Source organism: Cyprinus carpio, chromosome A7 (assembly GCF_018340385.1).
Source record: "Cyprinus carpio isolate SPL01 chromosome A7, ASM1834038v1, whole genome shotgun sequence".
Lineage (NCBI taxonomy): Eukaryota > Metazoa > Chordata > Actinopteri > Cypriniformes > Cyprinidae > Cyprinus > Cyprinus carpio.
The window spans coordinates 19063903-19082684 of NC_056578.1; the positions used below are offsets into that span (position 1 = coordinate 19063903).

The following is an 18782-nucleotide window of genomic DNA, read 5'->3' on the forward strand; positions in this document are numbered from 1 at the left end:
ATATATACATACATATATATATATATATATATATATATATATATATATATATATATATATATATATATATATATAAATAAAATAATGATAAAAATCCTGAGTACATTAATGGAAGCATATGGGGCAGGTGGGTCCTGTTTAATACACTTTCTATACTGCATAGCTATTATGTTCACAGTACTCTAGACAAATGTATACATAGGTAATGTTGCACTAATGCCATGTTTAGAACTGAAATAGTTAATAATTTGATATAGGGCACCACCTACAGGATATTTGTGGAACATGTTCACTTTATACCCTCATTCAGAATACATTACAGAAATGTCTTTGTAAAGTCAGACAGTGAGCATACAACACCCATAAATCAGAATTAAAGATTACAGTCAAATAAAAAGAAAGTAACTCAATATTGGGTTCCCAATAAATGATTCAACAGAGATCCTGCCCGTTATGATTTCTAAAATTTAAAGAAAAAACAAAAAAGTCAGAAGGAGATTAAAAACTTGTAATATCTGCAAACAAAACCCCGGATATATGATATATACCCTATATAAAACATAAAGGTCAATAATATTTTGTGTTAGGCCAGATTGTACATCAAATGGTGACCTAATCCAGCACATTACCAAAATTGTGTACTATACAAAAGTAAACAGAATGTTCTTTAAAAATAAACTTAAACATTAAAATTATTAATATAATCATGTACTGTAGTCATTTTTTCAAAAGTATTTTCATCCTCTTTATAAGTTAATAAGCTGTCTGTGACCCTACCAGAACAGAGCTGTGACACATTTTTGAGTCATGACCCAAAAGATTGAGGACCAAAAAAGAAGAAGAAAAAAAAGCCACCTGGGCTGCTTAATTCCTTCACAAAAAAAAAACAACAACAACAACAAAAAAAAACAATTCAGCCTGCTGTTGATTTAACAGAAGTAGCAGTTACTGAGTCACATTACTTCTTGAAGCGGGAATGAGTACCTACGACCAGATAACTGTCCCGGGACAGCTCTCTCTTTACTGGGGACCTGCCGTTAGGCTTGCAGGTTTTGGTTCCAGGCCGAGCGACCTCAGTCATCTTACACGGGTCATGCTTTAACAAGTAAGTACCAAAGGTCTCCCATCCACCACCAACACGCACCATGGCATGTTTATCATTCAACATCTGTAAGTGAGAAAGCACAAGAGAGAAAGTACAAGTAATTCTTGATTTTTTTTTTTTCACTTTTATTTTGAAAATAGAATCTCTTAAAACTCTGTTCTTAAATCTCTTAAAAACTGTTATTTCCACCACATATCAAATCATGTATTGTGTTTAATATAATTCCTACAGTGAAATTTATGAAGGAAATTACTTTAAAAAAAGAAAGAGAAAATGTCAGACTTTTTTATTTAAGATTTCTACCATTTACATCTTGAAAATTATTGTCAATGACATAAAATAAAAGTGCTCATAAGTGATATTTACCTTAATTTTTTTTCTATTGATTTCCTTACATTATGTCTCATATTACATCTGATGCTCTTCACTGATACTGTTGTTTCCTTGGTAAATACAATAACTATGCTAACCCCTGAAAAAAATTATAAGGTCAAAATTGTTCGTCGTGGTGACAATGCCACAGCTTTTGGCTGGTCATATAAATAATTTCCACAAAATAAATACTGAAATGGTTTCCGATGTTTAGAGTATATTTTTAAACACGTCTATGAAAATCCAACATAAAATATTAAATATACAAAATGTAAAAATGTATATTTCATGATGAATATTCATTGTTTAAGACTGACAGTGGGAAAAGGATGAAACAATATATACATAAAAGACATCTGAAAAGTAGCAATGCAACTTCATATTACAATAAGGTCTAAATCTGTTAGTTTAATTAAAAACCAACCCCTTTAGGGAAAAGTGAGGAACACCCCTTCCTCCCTCATAAAATATTCAAAGTGTTCATTTAATATGCAGCAGATTTGATAAAAGGCAAATGATCCCAGAGAAGGAGAGGGAGGGAGAGAGAGAGAGAGAGACTCATTAAGCCAAATGAAACACCACCTCACGACACCAGCTGAGCACCAGCGCAGGACAAATCCACACAAACACACACACACACCTACGGCGCGTGGCGTGAAGCTCGCTCGCTGCCACGGCAACCGCTCCCGAACAAGAACAAGAAGCACGAAATAGAAATGCATTGAAACTGGGAACGAGAGCGCAGGAAGGGTCACGTCACGTCTCCTGAGAAATGGGTCTCTGTCTCCTGAGGCACCGGCAGTCATCTATTCCCTCCTCCCCTCCACCTTATCAGTCCTGACCCTCTCATTACAAAGCTGTTAAGCTGCTGGTAATACAACCAGATTTATATGTTTTGCACCTCCCACCCCTCCAAATCCTTTTAGCTTGATGCATCCTAATAGATGGATATATACAAGCGCACGCGCACGTTTGCCAAGCAGTATTCTAATTACCATGCGGTTTGATCAGTCTCAGCTGTTCCCAAGCAGATTAAAATGTCAGGGCTGACAGAGGAGGTGAGCACGAGCGAGACTTAACAAATACACGAGAGGAGGGGGATTCTGTTTAAGAAACCCACGCGTCAGTCAAACCTTTATCGAATCTGACACGTACGTAAATACGACAGTCAACACCGGCAGTGCAGAATGAAAGAATACGTTACGTGTAACGTGCCACTAATTAGGTGTTAAGTCCGTAATGCACTAATAGAACGGGATGGGCGGTGTGTTACATTAGGCCTACGTGTTGATCAAATGCTTTTTCTGAAAACCCCGCGTGGTCAAATTCCAGTCTCATTTCGTATTATTTGCATTTACAACAATCATTCAGGCTCTCTATTATATATGAAGACAGCGAGACTGATTTTAGTCTTTTTTCGGTCGCCTTTTTCCTCGCCTGAAAAATTAATGTGAATGAGACTAGAGCGGCCGTGCTGTCGTTAACACACTGACCGCTAGATGGCGGACTTGTAGCTTTTATAACTTTATTTGAGTACATCCTCGGGGTAGGATAGAGTTGTTCAAACAAGCTACTATGTGTTCTAAAAAATGAATATTATATGCACATCTTTATATCAGTGAAGTGAAAAATGTATGGTAAAAGAAATGGCTAAGATGGCAAATACAGTAGTATCCCCACCTTAAGAAGATTAGCTGTATTCTGTACACCTATGAAAAGCTATTTAAAGAACATCAGACAGCTAAAGCCACAAAAACAAGACCACCAGGGCCTTGTGGGTCTGTTTTGCTGGCTGCTTCCCTCCTTGATCCACCTGGATGAGATCCATATCTTACCCTTAATCTGCCTTTTGTGTAGCAACAATGAATGGTGAATGTGTGCTTAATTACTGAACAGATCAAGACGCAAGATAAACTTGTAACATGTATAGCAAAAATACATAAATGTATAAAAAAAACTATAAAAGTGTGTGACGTATTAGCTATATTCATTTACTGTAAATGTGGTGTCTGTAAAAGAAGAGTTTTGTCAGATAAAGATAAACAGCTTTTAACATGCGATGTTAAAATGGCATTATGCTTTCAAGTCAGAGCTAAAGAGAAAAGTATTCATGATCCCATTAATATTTCTGTTAATGTCAGACATGGCATGAAACGTTATTCTTAATGATTCATCAGTTCTTTACCCCTTCTACTACACAACTCAGCTATATTCATGATCTAATGGATCTTCCTTCTCTTTCATTTTAGGATGTCACAACAGAAGTGAAAAAAACAAAAATTAGAAATTATATTAAAAGCTCCCCTTCTCTTTCTCTTTGAGTGCTACAGTAAGCCTCTCTCTCTAATTGGATCTCTAACAGAAAGTGGATGCTTTTCTTCATCAGCCACACATACTCTTCCCCTAAAGGATTTGTCTGATTGAAAAATCATAAAAGGGAGGGGTGGAGCCAACAAAACCAAGGCTGTAAGCCTCTAAATACATTCAAACTACTAATGACTTGGGGTATGTTTTTAACGCTGTGTCGTTCTTAAGTTATACCTTAAGATCAGTAACCAACATATAGACGAATTCTGCTTGTATTGCCACTTTTTATGATCGCAAAAGTTGCTACAAACGACGCCAGAGTGTCAATCATTTGTTGCTGAATAGAATCATCAGATTTTTTAAGTTCCTTTTCGATTCGGTTACTCTACATGGCTATGGGAATCACCCTTTCCTCCAAATTCTACTGAGGCCTTATTGAATCACGCCAGTGAAACTGGCCAATGGCGTTCAATCGCGTGAAATATGAGGGGGGACCCAACTCTATAAAAGGCAGCTCTTGTACATCATCCATTCAGAATTTGTTCCTTCAGCCAACCTTCTACAAGAAGCTTCTACACGCTGCAGCAGACACGCCTTCTCTCCCCTGCTGTGTTTCGGTGAGCTTTGGACAAGGATGCTTGGGGGTTCGGACTGCCCCCACTGCGGAGATATGAGCCTTTGGACTCATAGCTCTGCCGCGCTCTTCCTCTGCAGCCTCTTTTGAGTCAAGGACAGTGGATCTGTCCGGGTCAAGTGACGAGCTTGCGCCGGCTCAGTCCCCATGCACTCCTCACCCCCTGCTGCAGGTCCCCTTCCAGTGCACTACATGACCGCTGATATCCGCCCCTCCACCAGCATGCGGGATATGATGTCTTTCAGTGCCATGGAGGGTGCTGAGGATGAAGATGATGCCATTTTGGTGGCAGTGTCTGCATGGGAGGAGTGGTCCAACAGCCCGCTGGATTACACTGCACCCCATGGCAGCGATGCGGGGGACCTCCATCATAGTGATGTTGACGCTCCTAAGCGTCCTGACCATGGCGGCTGATGACCTCGGTTTGGAATGGGCGCCTCCTGCCGAGCCGGCCAGAAGCCGTATGGTCGAGTGGTACCTCCAGTCGGGCTGCGGCCGAAAAGACACCCCGCGGAGGCCCGGCCCCTTTTTCTTGGAGGTGCATGAAGAAATAGCGATGTCGTGGAACGCGCCACTCAGCAGTCGAGGGCACAACCTGGGATCCTCACTCTTGTCATCTGTGGATGGTGCTGATCGAGCGGGGTACATTAAACTTCCCTCCGTGGAGGAAGTCGTTGCTGCCCACCTCTGTCCTGCAGCCGCGGCGAACTGGAGAGTGAGAAACAACGCATCTCTCCCCTCGAAACCTTGCTGCGCCACCGCAAACTTCACTGGCAAGGCTTTCGCCACGAAAGGCCAGGCAGCTTCAGCACTGCACGTCATGGCGATACTCCAGGTGTATCAGGCCAAATTTCTCAGGTCTCTGGATGAGGGTGGCCCGGACTCTGAAGCCTTTAAAGAGCTCCGACGTGCCACGGATCTGGCCCTCAGAGCGACGAAGGTTACAGCTCATGCAATCGGCCGCAACATGGGTAATCTTGTAGTGCTGGATCATCACCTGTGGCTTACCCTGAATGAGTTGAAAGACTCAGAGAAGATGGCTGTTTTGGAAGACTAGGTCTTGTAGACCTGAGCTGTGTTTAATGTGAGCGCCAATATTACAACAATTGCCGCTCTCATTATTGTTCCGTATGTGAAACTTGACATACTTAGTCAAGCCAGGCTCCATCGCTGTGACACAGCGGGATTTTATACATTTCCATAGCAATGTAGAGTGACCGAATCGAAAGGGAACGCTCTCGGTTACTAATGTAACCTCGGTTCCCTGAGATGAGGGAACGAGACATTGATCTTATTGCCCTGTCACCAAGCTCAGGATCTTAGAATACCAAGTTGCTTCTATCAAGATTCTGAATGGATGACGTACAAAAGCTGCCTTTTATAGAGTATATAAGGCCAAGGCTGTCTTGGTCTCACCGCCGGCTTATGTTCACGCCAAACAGCAGCAGAAGATGCGGTTTTCCCGCGCACTGCACTGAGGATGAGCGGGAATGCGCAGGAAGGTTTGCGCCGGCGCATTTTGGCAGGAAGTGGCTAATAGCCTTTGACTGTTTCTGCGCTTCAACAAAGCGCTCCGGAAACATCTCTACCACTGAGGGATTCACGGGAGCGTCCAGAAGGGCGTTTTTTTTTTTTTTTTTGAACACATCAGGGCCTCGCCCTTCCTCATCCAGAGACTTGAGCAGCTTGGCCTGATACACCTGGAGTATCGCCATCACGTGCAGTGCTTTAAGCTGTTTGGCCCACTGTGGAGAAAGCCTTGCCGGCGAAGTTTGCAGTGGCTCTCCAGTTCACCGCGGCTGAAGAACAGAGATGGGCAGCAACGGCTTCTTCCACAGGGCGGCGTTTAACATACCCCACTTGGTCCACAGAAGACAGGAGGGAGGATCCCGGGACGTACCACTCGTCCAGACGGCTTCTGGCCGGCTCGGCAGGAGGCGCCCACTCCAAACCGAGCTCATCAACTGCCTTGGACAGAACGCTAAGGAGGTCGACATTACTATAATGGAGGTCCCCTGCGATGCTGCCATGGGGCTCAGTGTAATCCAGCGGGCTCCTCTCTCGCAGACGCTGCCATCGAAATGGCATCATCCTCCTCTTCAGCGCCCTGCATGGCACCGAAGGACACCACATCTTGAGTGATGGGGGAGGGGTGGAAAACAGCGGTCTATTAAGCTCCCTGGAAGGCGACCTGCAGCAGGGGGGTGAGGAGCGCATGGGCACTGAGCCGGCGCGGGCTCGTCACCTGACCCTGACAGATCTGCATCAGAAGCTTGCGGTACTTTCCTCCTTGGCTTGAAGGGGCTGCAGAGGAAGAGCACGGCAGGGCTTGTTGGGCGAGTTCATCGCCTTGGATGATGGGCACACGGAGCTTGAGAGTCCGGAGGCTCATATCTCCGCAGTGGGGGCAGTCCAACCCCCATAAGCACCGATTTTGCGTGGGCGCGACCCAATAGAGAGTCATCCTTGTTTACGATGCTCACCGGAACACAGCAGGGGAAGAGAAGGCGTGTCCGCTGCAGCGTGTAGAACACGGTGAGTAGTCTTGTTGATAGGCTTCTTACTTCTGGTAGAAGGTTGGCTGAAGAAAAAGATTCTGAATGGATGAAGTACAAGCACTGCTTTATATAGAGAAGGGGGCCCCTCATATTTTGCGCGCTTGAATGCCATTGGCCAGTTTCACTTGCGTGATTCAATAAGGCTTCAGTAGTATTTGGTGAAAAGGGTAATTCCCATAGCAATGTAGAGTGACCGAATCGAAAGGGAACCGAGGTTACGTTAGTAACCGAGAGCATTCTCCTCCTAAACACAAGTATTAACTTTTGCAACGGTTACACTACTCCTGCGTTTTTGACCCTCGAAAACTGAGACTTTTAAAAACGCTGCAGACCCCATTTTAGTTTGAAAACTCCAGGGTTGCGTTTCAGTGTAAATGGACCAAAATGGAGACTTTTGAAAACGATGGCGTGACTGCCTACATTCGCTCTGCGTATCCTTGACGACCGTGTAAACAATAACATAATGCGCATTGTTGTACCCATAAATGTATAGGTAGATTCCCCATTCGATCGCTCCAAGCACTTGGACGTGTCCGCGATCTAAATAATAGGGAATCTACCTATGCATATCTATGGCTGTCCCTTCATGAATGGTCATGTGACATAACGCTTTAGGTTGTGTAGTGTAGACGGAGATAATTTCTGAAACGTGTAGACGAGGATTGTTATCTAAAAATGCCATTTTAAAATGAAAACGCACTAGTGTAAATGGGGCCTTAGACTTGATCTATAAAAGTAGATTCACATGTTTGGTTAGTGTTTTTAGGCAGAAAGTAATTCACAGACAAAAGTCAAAATGACAAAAGCAAGGTAGGTTCTTATTAATGTTCACAAACAGCTATTATTGTGTTGTATTAAGTAAATGTATTCCAATATGATTAATTAAGCATGGTCCAAAATGAGACAAAGTTGCAAATCTGTTAACAATTCAATTATTCCCTGTAGGGTTTAGATGCATTGCCTTTTTAAAGGCTAAACAAAATATTGGCAATTTGAGTTTTGATATAAACAAAATTCTATGTGTATTTTCAGTATGACTGAGCATTTTATTATTGTTGTTTCTTGTGCATTATTTGTGTTCTGTTCCAGTATATATGTACAGACTTTCCAGCCCTGATCCTAGACATTTGTTAGTCTGAACCTCCCTTTTCCCTATTCAAAGGTGTGAACCTTTTCTTCATGTTGCCAGGCAACACCAGATCCCATGAGGCTTTGCCTTGACTGAATACTGTGTTCTCTCAGGTTCAAAACTAATATTTGTTCTTCTAAAGAAACAGTGAAAGCACAGCAGAGCTTGTTGACACATTGATCGCTTATAATAAACAATGAAACATGATTTTACATATCGTTTCATATCTTTCTATAGAAGACAATGGAAATACAAATGCAAGTGGGCAATAATAAATATCGAATAAGATTTTCCTTCTACTAAACTTAAGTTAAAAAGGCAGTCTGGGGTGGAAAGAGCAGTACATACCCTGACATAGAGGACTTTGTCTCCAACACGATAATGGCCTTTTGGCTGATTCTCAATGCAGAATTTGACTGGACATTTGCATGGTGGATCCTCTGATATCTGCCTCACCTGAAACAAAGCAACAAAGAAAACATAGTTATGATTATAATTGTGAAGTCATGCACCAGTATGCTAAGGACTGGGAACCCGCATACAGTGTATTACTGAAATACATACAATCGCATCCAGCAGGTTACCGCTACTCTTTTTCCCACTAGTCTTCACAAGGCCATTTGACGGTGAGGGCGGCGTTGATTTGGCGGGTGACCTGATGGATGATGGTGAAGTTGGTGAAGTTTGCTGAGGTTCTGACTGGGGGTTTGAGTCAGAGAAGATGGACGTGGACTCTGGGGGAGGGGGAGGGGCCAGAGGAGGAGAGGGAGAAGGGTCCAGAGGAGGGGATGGAGGAGAGATGGATGAGGGGGTGGTGGTTGGAGGGGGCTCTGGATCAGGAGGGAAAAAAACAGGTGGGGTGGAGGGAGACGGCAGAGGTGAGGCGAAGTACATGGATGGTGACAAAGACTCATCTTCCTCTTTCTCAATCTCTCTCTCGAGCTTGACCAGCACAGGCGGCTCAATGCCATACCTGAGAGGGAACATTTATTCAGCTCTGACTGAGAGATGATTATATAGTGATGACGTGATATAAACAACTTCAAAGATCAAAGGAACTCACCTTGAAGCAATTCTCCCAAGTTGCATGAGACAGAAGCACACATCCCTGGGTTGCTTCTGAAGAACTGGTGAAACACATACATTGTCATTCACACAACAAAATCCTCTGAGGTCTATGATGTCAGCTCAAACATATACTGTCCCTGGGCATAACAATGGACAAAAGACACAAGCTTTGATGGACACATGCAAAGTTTCCTAAAGCAAAAACACATTTCATATGTCTATTCAGCTAAATGACATTAAACTTCCTCAAATATCAGTATCATAACACTGCAAAGTGAATGAAGATGACTGCTAGAGAAAAATAGGGAAAGTTTTTATGTAGAATCTCACTGAGGAAAATCTTTTCATTCTCAGTATTTTTATTAAAAAAGTTATATTACTCAAGTTGTTATTTTAAAATATCTAAACACCCTTAAAACAAGATCAATTTACTCTTTTTTTTTACAGTGACAAATAATAATAATAATAATAGAGTTTTATGTTTAAAACAAGAAAAAACATTTGCCAATGGAGTAAGAATTTTTTTTTACTAATTTAATAATTTCTTATTTTATTAAAAATGTATTCTTTATTATTTATTTGTCTAATCCCATTAGCGAAGAATTTTCTCCTCACTAAATTTGGTTTCATTTTCTAAAAAAATTTTGCTTCAAAAATCACCTCATGTTTCAAGGATGTTTAGATATTTTTACTGGTAAGGAAGGAAAAGGTACTGATTATGAGTAAGAGTTAGTTATTATTAATAATAAATGCTGAGGATTTTCATCTAAACTAACAACTGCCATAAAGTCAACAAAAATGAGCTTCCCAATCCATGAGACTTTGCAATGCAGACAAAACAAACCTTGTAGTCAAAGTTTGCACTGATAATAGTGATATCTTTGTTGTGCAGTGGAAAACACAAAGACGCTAATTCGAGGGATAAAAAATGTTGCTGAAACTTGTATCATCAAGAACGAAAACAGAAATCTGTCTCCCCGTTTCTGACAATGTGTGAATCCTTATGAAAACAAAGTAACAATGGATAAATCCAAAATAGCCTCATTTTGAAAGCTATGATTAATGTTGGCTAGATTAACAGTCCCAGTAAGAACATATCACTGTAGACTGGTTTGAAGTTTAAAATAAACAGAACGATATCTTTCTCAATAAAAAAAAAAAAAAACACATTCATTTGTGTCAAACAGTTCCAACAGTTTCAAATCCATTTCAACAGTCAGGCATGTGCATATATAAAAGTCAACTGTGGGACTCTTTGAAAAGCACAGACACAAAGTTAAATCAACAAGACTACTGTTCTAAAACTACAGTATTTCAGTCCCTTTTTAATGTAATATGACCTACAAACCTGTGAAACTACCAAAACTAAAAAACTCATAAAAGGGTTTTGTTGCTTTTATAACAATTATTGAACACTAGCTCACTCTTGAACGCTACATTATTTTATCTATCCTTTCAAAACCTTTCAATGTGCACTCCTTTACATTTTATCTATTATTGTATTATATTCTCTATCTGTTACCCTATTTTTCTATTCCCCATTTCCCCCCTGACCTACTGTCCTTTCATTTCTATATCCTTCTCTTTCTCTGCATTATTCATCAAACAGTGATGGACAGCGGGGGCCAAGGGTGTGACGCAGTGAACAGTAGAGTGACACAGATATTGATACTGCCTGTCTATTCAGCAGTTCTTTAGGACAACAGCCTGCATAGACCGAAAGTAAGGCTTATTGTAACTGGACATCTCACTTAATGATCTCATGATTGTAAAAATGAACAAGGAAAACATTGAACATTCTGTGCTTAAAATGAGCCCACGGTCAGATTTCTCAGGATCGTTGGTGAATCACCTCAAGACTTGCCAAAAGCACATGCCACTTTTATTGAAACTAAAGAATCTAGCCTGCTTAATCACAAAGACAGTATATCTTAAAAATACAGAAACAAAAAACAGTTAAACAAACATCTCATAAGATAAGAGAAAAAAATGCTGATTTTAATACTTACCAAGATCTTCAGATTCAAACAGGTGTGATTGCTCCACTCCAATTTTACGGCACCAGTACAGAAAATTCGCTGTATTGTCTCGAGCAAAGAATGATCCAGAGGCTGCATCAGACCGCCAGCGAATCACACGCCGAATAAAGGGCTATAGGAAACAAAAGAAACCAACTGAAATATCTCTAATCAGCTTAGTGTGTGCTCATCTGAATATTTTGCAGTATAAATAGCACAACAGATACTTGTCCCTCTGTTAGCTGATTTCTTTTCCAATGAACATATATTGTTCAAAAATAATCCTTGCATCATGTGTTAGAAATTTGCTTTCTCCTGCCAGTGCTAGTATTTCTCTCTAATAACTCTTCAAAAAAAAGATACTGATGCACCCCCATAACACCAGCACACACGTCACAGTCAGAGGCTGAAAGATTGTCGGGAAAGTAGTGATATATGTTGTGTCTCATTTCGAAGACTGCGCACTCTGAATGTAAAATTTTCAGCCACATATGTCACTGAGGCTGCTTCTTTTCATAAAAGTAAACATCACATTCCAAAGTATGAAAGAAATTTCAGCAATTTACACCTCATGAGGAATAACGGTCTATTTTATAACGGCTACTTTTCTGAAAAGAGGCATGTATGCGGCTGACCAATGAGACCTCTGGAAGGCGCAGCCTTTAAAATGAGAAAGGAATAAAAAAATAAAATAAAATAAAATAACTGTTTTCTGGTTTAGTATGAACTGAATATGAATTGAACTGCATTTTCAGCAGCCATTACATTACATTCCAGTCTTCAGTGTCACAGCTGTAAAAATGTAAAAGTCTTTACTGTCACTTTCAATGTATGCATCCTTGCTGAAATTTCTTTAGAAAAATCTTACTGTCCCCAAACTTTGTGTATAACAGTACTGTATATTATATTAATTTATTCTAGCAACTCTTTCTAGTCTTTATGTGCCTTTTATTTATTATTTATACACAGAACATGGTTTACATTTTTATGGCTCATCTTAAGTTCTATATACTGTAAGGACCAAACTACCTATAAATGTAATGTTTAATGCTATGAGCACCTTTCCATTGCTGGCCAGAATCATCTTCTCTTGTAGCGCCTCTGCAAGCTGACACAGGACAACACCAGTGTCTAGTCTGTCCATGAAGTTATCCACTGTTATATCCAAACCTGTGCAGAAAGCATTCAGAGAAACAAATGAGCATTAAGAGAGAGCTAAAGAATGATAAACAAACTTACATTACTAAAGAGTAAAGTTATAAAGGCAGTGAATGAATTAAAGTGCATGAAATGGTAGCTGTAAAATACATATTGACACTTAGGCTTACATGCAGCTCTGTACAGTATTCATGGTTGTTGTGTTACTTTCCTTACAAATCCTCTTCTCCATCTTTTATTTATTGTTCTTTCACTACCTTAGGCAACTTGAAGATTCCCCAAAAAAGTGCACTCGCTCTGAGATTCTCACGGCTGTGCAGACACATTCCTGAGGCCTGGGTGTTAAGTACATACAGATTCAAACACAGCAGTGGTACCGGAGCTTACCATCATGGTAATGGGGGAGTAAGGGGCCTGGGGATGGGGAATGCAGGAGGTGATGGCGGGGGAAACCACAACAAAAACAGAAATCCTGATGTGCACAGTCATTAGCTCAGAGCAGGAGAGAAGTGTGTAAGAAAACAAAGAGATCTCCTGCTGTCTGCTAACCACAGAGTCATAACGCTGCCCTGAGATCAGCAGGAACAGGAAGAGTTGAGGAAGAGAAGCGTGTGTTAATAAGAGAAATCCCTCATCAGCTCCTTCGGTGAAAACAACCATAACTCTGATGTTGTATATCATCTCATCTGATTTCTCAGGATGTTGTGTCTATGTAGACATGAGTTGTTCACATTAAGATTTAACAGAAAACTATCTTAAATGGCGATACGGCAGTAAAGCTGAAATGCAAAGCACATACAGAAAATAGCTTTTGGAAAGCGTAAGGCACCATCTTCTCCTAGAACCGTGATAATAAAATAAGTGAGCTGGAGATTTCCAGTTCACATTTCCTTGACATACTTGAGCTGTAGTTAGAAGTTTCCATGTGTTAAACTGCCAGAGGCAATTTATGGTTGCTGTAAAAGACTCAATATTGTCCTAAAGATTAAGTTTTTAGTGTCCCCAGCCCAGGCACTATGATCAACCACTTCTGGTTAACTACACTCCTGCATGAAGGCTTGTCCATATCCAGGTACTTCTCCACCCTGTTTTCTGGTGATGGTGATTTTGTGTGTGTGTGTGTGTGTGTGTGTGTGTGTGTGTGTGTGTGTGTGTGTGTGTGTGTGTGTGTGTGTGTGTGTGTGTGTGTGTGTGTGTGTGTGTGTGTGTGTGTGTGTGTGTGTGTGTGTGTGTGTGGTTTGGTTTGGTTAAATGATGTCAGAAGTATTATTTTTAGATTAACTTTCCTTTTGAACATGCTTCTATTTTCTTACCAAGGATTCTGTTAAGCCAGATGGCCAGATCTTCTTTCATGGGCAGCAGACTGGACTCATGCCTACACGCCAGCCACTCGTTGTACTGGTGCAGACAAGAGAGGTCAGGTCCTGGTTCCCGCCTGGGACTGAAGGGACCATTCATACTGACTAAAGTATTGGACTGCTGCACAAAGAAGTAAAGAGGGGAAACTTTACTGATTTAAAGTGAATGTTGTTTCCAAAATGATAACATATCTATAAAACTTCCAAAACCAACTGGCAGATATCTTTGGTCATTTTTGTTGTTTTTCAGCCTCTTTAAAGTCACTTTTGATCAATTTAATGCATACTTGATGAACAAAAGTATTAATTTCTTTTAAACAAAATATCTTACTGACCACAAACTTTTGAACAGTTGTGTATGTTTTAAAAGAAACCAGACTATCAACTACAACTGGATCAAAGCCAGCACCTCTTTTATGAAATAATCTAGCACACATACCCTCTGCAGCAATAGTCAGGCTGAATAGTCCTGAATGGACTATTAAATATGGTGCACATATGAATTAGCAGCACATCTGTTCTCTCATTGCTTCTGTGTATAGGCCACTGTCTGATTTTACCCCCACCACTGCAGGATTTACACTATACCTAATGATGCACATCTACCACATTCCAACTGTTCTTTAAAACTGCAAGTAATGAAAGACAAATATTAACTTTGCTGACAGGCAAACAGGCTAAGGATGAGATAGGGATAATTGTGATTTAAGTTAATGCTACTACTATTTTAAAGTTAGCCGTTTCCATGTCAAACTGATGCCAGGTATTGCACAATATATCATAAGGATGTTAAAATCTTCTCTAGAATACAATTACAATTAGGAAAAACTGTGTAAATAAAAGATTTCAAAAACCATTAAGACTTGTCATGCTAGTCTGGATGTGAAAAAAGCAAAAACACAAACAGATAAATACTGGCTCAGGGTAAGATTTAATGTACAAGTCTTACTTTAATCCCTAGCAACTGAAGAATGCCCTTTCCTGTAATTTCCCCCCAGCTCAGGCAAACATTCATCAGACGGGCCTTTCACATGTAGAAACATGTCCCCGCTTCCCATAACTACCACGGCATTGTAAGGCAGAGGAAGAAGAGCAGACACCTGCAGGGCAGATGTGTGCAATTGAAACAGGCACAGAGAGAAATAGTGGTAAATGTAAGTCCAACCCCATTTATTTTATTAAAGCTGGATGACAAAAAGCTCTCGGGTGAGAAGAGGGGCCTAATGTTGGAGAGCTTGCCAGTAGAAGGCTGTTAAGGAAGAGGAGCGTAAGACACATAAACTCTGGAACAATTAGTTGTTGTCCTCCACACCATAGAGTGAGGGGTGATGAGATGTTAGGTATGTTAAGAAATCGCAATGAAAGCTATCACTGAAGGTCTACATCCTAGAAGAGCTCAAGATCAAAAAAGAAAAAAAGGAACCTTTGTATCAAAGGTTTTTATTGATAAAAAATAAGATTTGAAACAACACACATGAAAAAAAGAGGATACAAAGATGGCTGGAACTATAAAAGACTTACACACATCTTATATTTCAGTTAATGGATAGATATCCTGATGACACATTACTCCTTTTACATTTCTATTTGAGTAACTTTTTGTTTATTTTATTTTTATTTTATTTTATTTCTTTTTTGGGGGGGGGGGGTCATACTCCATCTACCTTTTCAAAATATAGAGCATGTCAAACGGATAAAATAGATCTTAAATAGGTTAACACTCAGTCTGGTGTTAATATTAATTATTAGGAGGCCTATTTTGATCCGGACATGATCATAAGAGTGGTTTGAGTACTCCAGTTGGAGTACTTACTGTAGTCCAATTGGATGAATCAATGAGTTTTTGACTGCTGCAAACAAATCAGATTCACTAATTAATCACTGGCTATGTCCGAAATTGCATACTCTCTGAGTAGGAACTTAAAGTATTAAAAAAGTAAGTTCTATTTAGCATGAATGTGTATAGTATAAATGAAATCTGGAGATACTACATCCATTATGCTGCCATTGTCATGTGACCTTTTATCAACCTCAGCTGTGTTGCCTCACTACAATTCACAAATCCTCTCCCGTGGCCTCATGGGATAGTAAAGTGTCTATAGGATGGGCACTTCAGAATCTCACTAAGTAGTAGGTCATTGGGGTACTTTCTGCTAATTGTTTTATGAATACTGTTAATTCGTACATACTACTCTTTTCACATACTGTTTTTCACCTACTACTGTTTTTCACCTACACTATAATCCTGAAGTACAGATACTTAAACTTGAAATATACTGTATACAGTAAAAAATGCATCAATGCTGTCCGCAGTTGTATCTAGACTATAGAGCACCATCATGCCTTTGAAGCACACCACAATTATGCAATTAAAAAACAGGTATATGCCAAATAAACTAAAACATGATCTATTATTTCATTATGACAGAGATCTGCCAATCAGTGTTATTGTCGAGCACAACAGAGTGTGACTGACAACGATGATGCAGAAATGTGCAGAAGTAATAGACAGAATTGGCAGAATGGATGATTGAAGAACAGCAAAACATGAACATGCCATGAACTCCATGCAGGCCCTTGTGTGTGTGTGTGTGTGTGTGTGTGTGTGTGTGTGTGTGTGTGTGTGTGTGTGTGTGTGTGTGTGTGTGTGTGTGTGTGTGTGTGTCAGTGATGAAGGCTGAGCCTCCTTGACCGATGGAGCATGGGAAGCCCACACAACAAAATTACAACACACAGGTGCCACATTCACACCTACACTGCAGCCTCACCATACTCAGACAGGAGGAGAGGAAGAGGTCTTCATCCAAACCCACAGTCAAAAAGAGGCTTTATATTCACACATACACACAGACCAAGATACACATAACACTAAAACACACACAGACTTACGCTCCAGTTAACCGCTTACAGATAGGTGTAAACATTCATTGATACACACTGACAGAAGGCAACACATGAGATTCTGAGGATCAACTGCACCCGTCCAATTACATTTTTCGTGCAAGCTTCTCATCAAACAGTCAAATTTTACAGGCTGTAACTGTATCATCCACTCATGTTCTGTTTAATAACGTACTTAATGCTGAAAGCCCATGGGTATACAAGATAAAACAGACACAAACTACAATTTTTAAATGCCATACCAATCTAAATGTCAGGTTCGGGTATACGTCCAGCACAATAAATCACATTTCTGCTGGCCTGATAGTCTGGCTTCTCTCACCTCCGTTAAATTACAGCCATGAGTTACTGTAGAGAAAGGGCTTGACATTTATCATACCTTATACTGGGTTGACAGGCCAAATGTAGAGTACTTGTTCTATCAAGTAATTTGGGTGTAAAGAAAAGATCTCTGCTTCAAAGCAAATAGAAGAACACCCAAGGCAACTAATTTACTTGGAGTAAATCCATGCATAAAAACAACACAGAGTGTTTACTTTAAAGGCATGTTTAACACTGAACTTCAGCTGCACGATATCATTGAAAATGTTAGCACACTCAACATATTTTTCTACAATGAAACCACTGTAAGGAAAATTGTGACACTGCTTAGAGTTAGTGGATCACAACCACAAACAGTGTGAGTGAAACGTACAATTCATTGGGAATGTGTGTAAAATGAATCTGTGTGAAAGATGAGCACCCTCTGTATCTGGCAAACTGTGTACAATTTTTGTTAGGAGGTGAAATATTTAGCAAGTAATACATATGGACACGTTAATAATTCATAGTTTATTGTTATTTTTTTTAATCTGCCAAAATATTCAAACATATTAGATTAATATTAAACCTTTCCCTTGAAGATTTACAGATATTTTTGAGAAAATCTGTTGCAAACTGCAGACGAAATTTATCATTTTTTATAATAATATCTGATTTAGAATGATTTGTCTAACCCCATATGACTCAACTTACCCCATGGTATAAGTCAATATTGCCAAACTGAAGGAACAAGTTTGTTTAGAGGAAGAGTTCACCCCCAAAAAAATTAATTATTTAAATGTGTGATCATTACCCCCACCCTCTTGACTTTCGAAATCTGTATGGCTTTCTTTCCTCCGTGGAACAATGAGCAATTATTTCTAGCAGACTGCCCAAAATGATCTTTTTAATGTAATGAAGGTAAATGGGGAGCATTTAGACTAATTGACTAATGACTAATTGAAAATTTTATTCTGTTCCCCAAAAAAATGTATCAGATGACTTCAGAGGACTTGACTGGAGCCAGGTGAAAAATCTTAAACAATAACCTTCTCATACTCCTAGAAAATATAAAAACTTAATGAACTTTGTTTCTGAGTGCAGAGTTAAGATTGTTAATACAGAAGAAGCCGTGTCCTGATGGCCATACTGTGATGGGATGCATAAAATAGCCTACTAAAATACTACTATTGCTGCATACATCAGGATCTCACGAAACTTAACGTTCATGATGAAGCATTTTCAGCAACAGCTCCTTTACATTATTTGCAGTATCTGTATTTACAGATGTGAGTTTTGTTTTATCTGTAAGATACTCAAAGCAACTCAAAATATATCTGGCCTCAGATCGAGGACCAGCAAACCATTACATTTGACTCACCGCTAGTGATAGGCTATCAAACTTTTTCGAATCAGATTTTGAAATAGCCTGTAAGTACTGATTAATGTGTTGACCTTAGCAAATAAATAAATAACTTCAGTCTATCAAGTTAAATTACACTTTTATCTAGTTTCTGTGCTGATATAAAAAACACGAAAGCCTAGTGCCTACCTCTCTGTGTGTCCTCAGCAGATCAGCCAACAATGTCAATGTCAAAACTTTCCCTCTCTCCTCCAAACGCGTCTTCGGTGTCAGATTGCATTTACACACTTCCAGCGCAGAGTATCAGTGACGTAGTGTTTAACACTGATCATTCATAAGTTTGTAGCTAGCTATCTCAGTGCTACAAATGTAATAAAGTTTATTTAAAAAAATAAGTTTTGGGAGCAGTTGAGAGTCCCTTTAATATCACTGGGGATAATACTGTGGTTTTATAAATTCGTTCGGAGATACACGCTCACCTCAAGCTTGTTTTCAAAACCAGGAACAATCA

The 18782-nt window shown here is 39.8% G+C and overlaps 1 protein-coding gene across 2 annotated transcripts; it reads right to left on the reverse strand.

The window, feature by feature from the left end:
- Positions 1-87: 87 nt before the first annotated feature.
- On the reverse strand, positions 88-18545 carry LOC109064409 (growth arrest-specific protein 2-like). 2 transcript variants are annotated; one of them, XM_042760137.1, is made up of 8 exons: positions 18461-18545; positions 13663-13828; positions 12252-12361; positions 11183-11324; positions 9169-9232; positions 8670-9078; positions 8454-8561; positions 88-1168 (listed from the first exon to the last, which is right to left on the reverse strand). In XM_042760137.1, the coding sequence occupies exons 2-8, from the start codon at positions 13805-13807 to the stop codon at positions 959-961; spliced, it is 1188 nt and encodes a 395-aa protein (XP_042616071.1). In that variant the 5' UTR covers positions 13808-13828; positions 18461-18545; the 3' UTR covers positions 88-958. The 2 variants fall into 2 exon arrangements, 1 of the variants encoding a protein (XP_042616071.1); XR_006160440.1 differs by lacking the exons at positions 8454-8561; positions 8670-9078; positions 9169-9232; ... (2 more) ...; positions 13663-13828; positions 18461-18545 and adding an exon at positions 2118-2464 and having other exon boundaries at positions 1032-1168.
- Between the last annotated feature and the right edge of the window lie 237 nt (positions 18546-18782).

Coding starts and splice junctions, on each gene's coding strand:
- LOC109064409 (XM_042760137.1), bottom strand. CDS start 13,807: ATGAATGGTCCCTTCAGTCCCAGGCGGGAACCAGGACCTGACCTCTCT. Junction 9,079..9,168: donor CTTGGGAGAATTGCTTCAAG/GTGAGTTCCTTT, acceptor GTTCCCTCTCAG/GTATGGCATTGAGCCGCCTG. Junction 1,169..8,453: donor ACAAAGTCCTCTATGTCAGG/GTATGTACTGCT, acceptor TCTCACTTACAG/ATGTTGAATGATAAACATGC.